Source organism: Gekko japonicus, unplaced genomic scaffold, assembly GCF_001447785.1.
Source record: "Gekko japonicus isolate JY-2015 unplaced genomic scaffold, Gekko_japonicus_V1.1 scaffold1406, whole genome shotgun sequence".
NCBI lineage: Eukaryota > Metazoa > Chordata > Lepidosauria > Squamata > Gekkonidae > Gekko > Gekko japonicus.
In genome coordinates, this window is record NW_015160254.1 from 174,681 (window position 1) to 183,907 (window position 9,227).

General features: G+C 44.1%; 1 protein-coding gene across 1 annotated transcript in view; it reads right to left on the bottom strand.

The window, feature by feature from the left end:
• Nucleotides 1–9,227, bottom strand: part of MTA1 (metastasis associated 1) — a 146,419-nt gene that overhangs the window by 68,028 nt on the left and 69,164 nt on the right. Inside the window, exons 14-16 of the mRNA XM_015414367.1 lie at nucleotides 7,751–7,763; nucleotides 5,701–5,890; nucleotides 5,343–5,432 (exon numbers count right to left, since the gene is read on the bottom strand). Of these exons, the coding sequence (XP_015269853.1) occupies nucleotides 5,343–5,432; nucleotides 5,701–5,890; nucleotides 7,751–7,763 (293 nt within the window). The remainder of the gene's footprint in view (nucleotides 1–5,342; nucleotides 5,433–5,700; nucleotides 5,891–7,750; nucleotides 7,764–9,227) is intronic.

Consider the following 9,227-nt stretch of genomic DNA (forward strand, 5'->3'; position numbering starts at 1 on the left):
GGGGGTGTGACATATGCTAATAAGTTATGCTAATGAGCTCCTGCAGCTCTTTTTCTACAAAAAGACCCCTGGAACCACCAAGCAACCACTAATGAGTCACTTGCATGACTCACTCAGGCACAGCAGTGATTACCGGGCACCTTGCTACTTTGTGATAGTAGCCCTCACATAAGCCACCTGGGTGACTCAATACTACACAGTTTTTTGTGATCCACCCAGGTCCAGTAGTGGCTACAAGCAATGCTCCCTCTAAGCTGTGGAGTCTTGTGAGCAAAAATTCTACTTTGTGAGCTACTGGCATTAAAGCTGTGAGCGAGCCATTTGGCCGCTGCGTAAATGAATTTGCTCTGGAGCCATCCTTCCTGAGTGAAGACAAAAACATGTGAGTCGGAGGCTAAAAAATTGTGGGCTGACTCACACTAACTCAACTTAGAGGGAACACTGGCTACCAGATGACTTGATACCATGCAACTTGCCTGGGCCCAGTGGCAGCCTTTGAGGGGTACAGATAATAAATATATATCTCCAGATCAGGCATGGATTATCAAGTGCCACCCAGTAACACAACACAAAAGTAAAGTTTTAACACTAATAAAGAAGAAGAAGAGATTGGATTTATACCCTGCCCTTCAATACTCGAAGGTGTCTCAGAGCAGCTTACAGTCTCCTTTCCCTTCCCCTTCCCCTCACAAAAAACACCCCGTGAGGTAGGTGGGACTGAGAGAGCTCTTTCAAGAACTGCTCCTGAGAGAACAGCCCTGAAAAAACTTGTAACTGACCCAAGGTCACCCCAGCAGCTGCATGTGGAGGAGTGGGGAATCAAACCCGGTTCTCCCAGATTAGAGTCCACGCTCCTAACCACTACACTAAACTGGCTCTCAGAGAAGCTAAGAAAAAGAACATTAGCTCTGCAAATGTCTTCTTCAATGCCAAAAATGCCTTTCAAAAGGTGGAACATTGTTGATATCATTTGAAGTACACAGAGCATTTGGCTTTGGAAACGCATTTACTGGCTGGGCAAAAGCAATATACGCTCAATCAACACCAAAGTATTTTACTGCACCCCTCCCTGATCTCTTTCCCAGATCTGTATACCTTATTGGGTACAATGGTTGCATCACTTCAGTATCTCAGGATCATTTCCCAGAAATCTTAAAGCAACAAGGCCACCTTTATAGGGAAAGCACAGCTACATTTTGCAAGGCTAAGATCTATTCACTGCGGGGCAATCCACTTGCTTATTAGTATGGAACAAAGGTAAGCTGCATAGAAACTATTGAATTCCTCCAGCTCTTGGGACTGAAACACTAAGTCAATTTCAGTGCAGAAAAGTCCAAACTTGAGAGAGCAAGACTGGAAGGAAAAGGCACCAGAACAACAACCAGCACTTCTGAAATCCACATAACCAGCGACTTTAGAAGATCCGAGCAAATGATGATATTTCCTCTAAAGTGCCAGAACTTGAATGAAAACAGGTACTTCTCAGGCCATATGGCTTCCTTATGCCATCTAAGGTTTTGATCTTTAATTATACAATAGCTTGCTAAGGATAGTTTGTGACGGCGGGGCACACTGGGTTGTCTTCTCTAGAATTTCACACCTCCTCTGCCCAATTATGCTTTTTTGGGCTGCTCAGCAAGTTAAAGTACATAAGAGAACATAAGGGAGGCCATGTTGGATCAGCCCAATGGCCCACCCAGTCCAACACTCTGTGTCACACAATGGCCAAAACCCAGGTGCCATCAGGAGGTCCACTGAGGGGGGCCAGAACTCCAAAAGCCCTCCCACTGTTGCCCCCCAAGCACCAAGAATACAGAGCATCACTGCCCCAGACATAGTGTTCCATCCATACCTTGCCGCCAATAGCTACTGATGGACCTCTGCTCCATACCTTGCCTCCATCCATACCTTGCCGCCAATAGCTACTGATGGACCTCTGCTCCATAAGTTTATCTAATCCCCTCTTGAAGCCGTCTATGCTTGTAGCCACCACCACTTCCTGTGGCAAGGGTATACAGGATCTGTCTTCACTGTAGGGCTGCCAAGTGGGGGCAGGGAAACCCCCGCTTTGGAGGCCCGATTTCTGCCGCGGTGGAATCGGGCCCCGGGGGGAACTCTGCCCCCCGAAGCTGCGTCACCGGAGCTGGTTCCCCCCCTGACTATCTGGGCCACACCCCCAACGTGCTCTACATCATGCGTCACTTCCTGTGACGTTCTGGCGGCACACACACACGCGCGTCTGCAACAGCTCTCGGATCGAGCCGACGCTCCCCTGCTGGTGAGTAGAACCGACTTGGCAACCCTACTTCACTGGTTTTCAGTTTGTTGAACGTTACATAAGGGATGACAGAGATCAAACTGTTCTGGGCCCTGCGACAACCTTTTTTTGCTGCTTGGGGAAAACCTCGCTCTCCCCCACCCTCCTCTAATCTCCCAGGAAGGGGAGTTGTAAAAAAGAGATTTGTTTTGGTCATTTTTTATTTTTTCTCTAAGTAGGCATATCAGACTGGATCTCTAGTAGCTACCTCCACTTACTAATAGGCAGAGCCAAGAACGCAGACAATTCCCCCTCATATAAGATCAGCTGGCCCCCAGGGGCAGTCCTAGTGATTCTGAGGACCTGGACAAAAGTCCAGGATGGGGCCCAAGAATCACTGCCACCCCCCAAAACAAGGAGTAGCCCATTGGCCCAGGAACCGTCACCTGAGTGGTAGCAGAACCACACATGAATGAGAAATGATGTGGCTATACAGATGCCTCCTCTTTTTTTTCTGGGGTCTTCTCAACATACCCATTGCTGTACCCAGAATTTGCCTTTTGAAAAGTAAAGCTTATGCCAGTTTTGACTATGGCTGGGCACAGTCAGTAGTTTCCCTCTTTCTCTCTTCCTTTCATTCCATTGAGTACTGGCTCTTTGTGTCTTCCCCTTCATTTTTCTCCTTGAAAAGTAAAGCTTATGCCAGTTTTGAGTATGGCTGGGCACAGTCAGTAGTTTTCCTCTTTCTCTCTTCCTTTCATTCCAACGAGTACTGGCTCTTTGTGTCTTCTCCTTCATTTTTCTTCCTCACCCCCTTTCATTCCACGATCCCCCCCCCATTGTTCTCCTTTGCTTTCATGATCTGCCTTCAATTTCTCTCTCCCCTCACCTAATGCGTTGGGATGTACTTCTATCTGCAGTCCTGGAAGGAAAATTTAACAAGACTCCTTATGAAGAAAGGATATGCCCCTGTTGTGCGGATGGTATTGAGTCTGTAGAACATGTAATTTTTGATTGTAAGGCGTATAATAACATCTGTGAGTCTCTTCCTTTCCCTAAGACACTCCCTCTCTCTCGCAGGCAAAGAATTTGCCTTTTAAGAAATTTGCTATCAGATAGCCGGGCAGAAGTTACTTATCGGGTGGCTAGGTTCGAATGGCTTGCCCTACAAATTAGAAAATAGTATAGTAGCTCGAAAAGAGGAGAATTAAGATTAAGTTTTATTAATTTTAACCATTATGGCTCTTATGGTGTTTTTATAACCAGTCTTAAAATTCTGTTCCTATTTTAATGTGATATCTTTTACCCAAGCTACAAAGTAACATTGTTTTACGTGTTGGTCAATGACCGTGAATAAAACTTATCTATCTCCCCTCACCTTCTAATTGTTCTGTCCCCCCCCCCGTTTTATTTTCCAGTTTTGCTCTCACTCCTCCTTACCCCTACCCCGGATGGAGCCAAAATCCTATTTTAATGTGATATCTTTTACCCAAGCTACAAAGTAACATTGTTTTACGTGTTGGTCAATGACCGTGAATAACACTTATCTCCCCTCAACTTCTAATTGTTCTGTCCCCCCCCCCATTTTATTTTCCAGTTTTGCCCTCACTCCTCCTTACCCCTACCCTGAATGGAGCCAAAATGTACTTAAGAGAAGACCAGAATATCTCTGTTAAAGGGCAGGGGGATGGTCATGCTAATACTTACTGTCTACCGAAGTAGTAAAAAGGTGATCCCCTCCCACCCACACACATCCCCTTCACATGCAAGGTGATGGAATATTAATCTGCAATAATGGTTATAAAGGTGCAAAAGTGAGACCGATTTCACACAAGAGCCCCGCTTCTATTGGTCAACTTCCCACTCGAAGCCGCGTGGCCGTGTTTTGACCCGTGGTTTGCCCGATTTTCCCTGCGGTTTCGTGATCCTGTTTTTTGAGGATCTCAAAACCGCGGGGGAAATTGGACAAAGTTGCGGGTCAAAACGCGGTCGTGTGGCTTCGAGTGGGAAATTGACCAATAGAAGCAGGGCAAAGGGAGGCGTGACTGCGGCGCAGCTCTTGCGTGAAATCAGTCTGAGTGTCTTTCTGGATTAAAGAGTACAGAGCACAAGTCTGTCATCTTGAAGATAGAATACCTTCCTTCCATACATTCAAACTTTTGCTTCCCCTTAGCCACATCACTCCTTTACTTTCATTTCTCCATTTCTATTATGGTCCTGAGTTGCAGAGCTGACCTAGTCCTGCTTAAAGACTTTCAGCAGCCTCATACAAGATTTGCAAGCACAAACACTGGAGGTATGATAGACAGAGCTGTGAGTACAGCAGCAGCAGCTGCCAGATCAGCCAAAAGAGCCACACTGATTTTCTTGACCCATCTGTCTCTTTGGGTCCCAGACAGCTGCCAATGATCTTTTCATCTAACACCCCTTTTATGCTATGTAAGGGTACAAGGGGGAACTGAAATAGTCTTCTTACTGTTCACCAAAGTCTTACTGTACATGAAGCTTTTGTGAACTCTATACAGTCCATCTCATCACATGTTAGAAAAGTATCCTACATTGGTAAACTCATATATGTGCACATGTATATGTGTGTGTGTGTGAACATATAAAATCACAAAACCAGACAGACAGCTAAAGAGAGAAATATGGAGTGGCGCAGACTATGCTTATGGCGTAAGCAACATAACAAGGATCTTCACAGGCTGAAACAAAGAGATTCTCTATTCCAGATTTCACACTGATAATCAAATTGTCTTGATTTTTTGACAAATGCAGTTTTCAGGTTTCATAAGAATAGAACATGTCAAAAACCAAAAACGGGGGGGAAATTTTTTTTTCTTTTTCTCAATACTCATAAACTAAGCAGACATTGCCAGTGATACTGTGTATAATATGATGTGATACTATGTATAGTGTTCTAAAATGTACGAGATGCGTGTTGCAAGCATGTTACCTGGAAAATAATAAAATATCAATTAAAAAAAACCAGCCAAATTAACTGTTTACACCTGTAAAATTACTGCAGACTACAAGACAGTTTAAGCACAGAGAAAATAAGCAGATGGTTCAGAATTGTATTTACCTAGATACCGAAGTACTGCTTCTAAAGGTTTTCTAACAACTTGCTTTAACAACAACGGATTTTCGGTGGCTTCTGGTAAACGAGCTGTGCCTGAGAATATTGGAATACATAATACTGTAACAGAGAATACTTCATTTACATATTAACAGAGAAAAAATACTGCTAGAGCCAGCCTCTTGGGGTGTTTCAGTAAACTAACTGAATAATGGAATGTATCAAATCATAATATTCGGTAATAATTCTGATCACTTTATGTATATTTTTAGTCATTAATCAGAGTATCTGTTCAGAACATTCCACCTTACACGTAACATGCTTGAAATGGTCAACAGCACAACGTAGCTCGGTAAAGACTCACATTCTGCTTTGATTGCGGCGCTATTGATAGGCATGTAAGGAAGACGTGCTGCATGCCAAGGTCGCAAGATGTCCCTACATAGTCGCCTGGCAAGCCTGGTCATCTTTGTTGTATGTAGATAAAAAGCTTGCCGTGTTTTCATGGCAAACTTCGGACTCCCGCCATTCCGTAGCGGTGCACCATGAGGGCTCTAAAGGAGGCAAATTTGTGACAGAGCTTGATGGGTAGGACATTCTTGCAAGGACAGGACAGCACTCAGATGCACACACTCTAGAGTTTAACAGTTCATCATGTCCTTACTGTCTCTGAGCAACTAGAAAAACTACTGCTGCTCAACGGAAAATTCGCGGATACTCTGATAAGAAAGCCTTTAAATACATTGCTATGGACAGTAATTGAGAACTTGTACTGGGCCTCATTATTTGTGCCCATATTTTCACTGTTGCATGCTGGAAGAAAACAAACCCTCCATCTTTGATGCACTGCTATAAGCATGTTTGGACCTTTGCTGTACTCTTTAAACTAACATATTATGGAAAGCCAGAATCTACTGGTAATAAATGTATAAAGAAATGGGACATTGTTCATAATATATTGGAACGATAGATTTAACGATAAAACACAATCTTCTGCTCTTTTTGGACTGCTACAAATAGATGGTTTATTATTAGACATATCAATAATCCATATGTAAACCATTAAAAGCTACCGAAATCAAATTCTCAATTAACACTTACAAAAAGGGACTTTTAAGGTTTTAAGGTGATATTAGACCTTGTAGATATCTTAAATTAAAAATATTTGAGATATTTTTCCAGCTTTGCATTAGTTACTTACATTTTGCTAGGATCCAAGGATAAGGATTACGTTCTGGACATATTGTATCTACTTAATTTCTAAGCTCTGAATATAAATCCCATGGCACTCTGTAAGCCATGGAGTGACTACCATTGTGTTGTGGGCGTGGGGGGGGTGTGATTACATAATGAGGTCAGAAGACGTAGTTTCCAGGACAGAGTGTATGACATTACATGGTTCAGTCAAAAGGATAATTCAAGGATACCCAACTTTGCTCGAGTCTGTAGGCACTTTGAGTAGTGGGTACCACTACAAAATATCTGGCATGGGTATGTTTCCTTTCCAAAGTCAATATGCACTGCAGCAAGCAACAATCCCTTGCTGGGGTCACACATACCACACTCCAGAGTAGCATTACAATTCTCTACTTTTGGGACAAGTCTACACACAGTTGCCCCCAACTAGGTATCTCTCCTTGCCAAGACTCAACAAAAGACAAATTACTATGGGACAGGAAAAAAGTAACTGAGAAACCAGCAACATTCTCTATTTCATTCATCCTTTGGGGGGAGGGTGGATTGTGAAGATTCCCCCAAGTGGATTGCAGAGATGTCTGGGGAGAGTTGTGAGCACATCCCCCCTAGGGAACAACTGAGGATTGCATTTTTCACATTGGGAGGAGGGTATAATGGGGGCGGGGAATGAACCACTCCATCAAGAACGGGCAAAAGAGGCCAACATGGTTGCTGGTGTTCAGGCAGGCAAGCTAGTGGGCAGAAGCTGAGCTGAGCAGGAACTGCTAGGTGGATGAGAAGACAGACAGGTGGAAAGGAGAGAGAGGAAACAGGGAGGCAGCAGGTAGTCTATCTAGTGGTACAGAAGGAACACTTGGGAAATTACTGCTTACGGCTTCCATTTTCCTCTTTGTCCATCTCTGTCTGACCCCAATCTAGTTCCATCATAGCACACGCCACTGCCTAACCAACCCTTGAAATTGTGCCCGGCTGTTGCAGTTTACACCAGACAAAGTTTCTAGACAGTTTTTGGCATCCCCTGCACAGAATGCATTAAAGTAATTTAACCTGGATATAATCACAGCATGGATACTTCTCAAGGAAAGGCTAAAGCTGATTAAAAGGGGTACGTGCCACAAAGGAGACCTGAGCCCCATTACACAGATGACACTTCTCAAGGAAAGGCTAAAGCCAATAAAAAGCGGTACATGCCACAAAGGAGACCTGAGGCCCATTACCTTCTCCAAGTACCTGCTCAGGTATTCCACAGACCCACCTGACTATCTGTTAAGGAGAAATAGAGCTGGGTGCCATCTACATATTGGTAGCATCTCACCTTAAATCTCCTGTTGTTCTAACGTGTTCATGTAAACTCACCAGCAACAAAAGAAACACAAGCCCAGGGAGTAGCCCCTGCAACAGACCCTCCAGCCACCCTGTCCTCACATCTGCCCAAGTGACACAATCACAGGACCCAACATCATCAGCCGTCAAGCACTCTTTTACTTGCACACCCTCTAATGTGATATAATATGCTATAATGTGCCAGTGATGCCCTTCTGCCCTTTACGCGGGTCAGATGAGACGGAGAATAAATGGGCTCAAACTGAATGTTAAAATGGAAACTCTCAGAAAGCCATGGGGGAGCATTTCAACCTCCCTGGCTAATCAACCACAGACTTACAGGCTGCAGTAATTCACCAGAAAAGGGAGACTCCAGTGAGAAGCTACTGAACTGGGATTCATAGGCAGATTTGATATTATTAGAGGTGGATTCAGTGTGGGATGATTAGCTCTCTATAAACACTATTTAGAACCATCAACATTTGAGAGTGGACTCCACCAACTCAGAGTTGATAATTTACTCTTCAGACTGGATCATGTAATGTAACACATCTTCTTCTTGAGGAACTGGGACATCTGATCTCTTTTTGTAATATCCCCCCCTCCCAGACACACTCTTGGTAGCTCTGGAAATATCTGCAAACCGAATGTAATAACATATGCCTCAGATGACGTATTCTCTGACTTACAAAATCTTATGCCACAATATAAGGAGCCACAACAATGTCATTTTGCCTGTCACAAACTAAGGCAGCTACTCCTCAGGCCAAACTAGATAGTATAACGAAAAGACAGGAAACAGTATAAAGGAGGAGGAGGAGGAGGAGATTGGGTTTATACCCCGCATTCACTACCCGAAGGAGTCTCAAGAGCACCTTACAATCTACTTTCCCTTCCCCTCCCCACAACAGACACCCTGTGAGGTAGGTGGGGCTGAGAGGGCTCTTTCGAGAACTGCTCATGAAAGAACAGCTCCTAAAGAACTTGTGACTGACCCAAGGTCACCCCAGCAGCTGCATGGGGAGGAGTAGGGAATCAAACCTGGTTCTCCCAGATTAGAGTCCGCGCTCTAAGCACTAACGACTACACCAAACCAGTACACCAAATATGTCCAGCAAGATGCACAAAGACAACACTGCATGTTGGGGGGACCCTAAGAATTCCACTGGTAAGACTGTGCTGCTATGAAGAGTAAAGGCAGAAACATACTACTTATTCAAACTGGCAGAGGCATGGAGATAAAGAAGGGAGGGTGCCAAGGAAAATGTGGGGCTAGGGAGATACTTCATAAAACGCTAGAACTGCCGCCTTTTTTTTGGCAGGAGAGTTAAAAAGTCAAAACATGGGCAGTGGGTCTATGATAACAAGTAC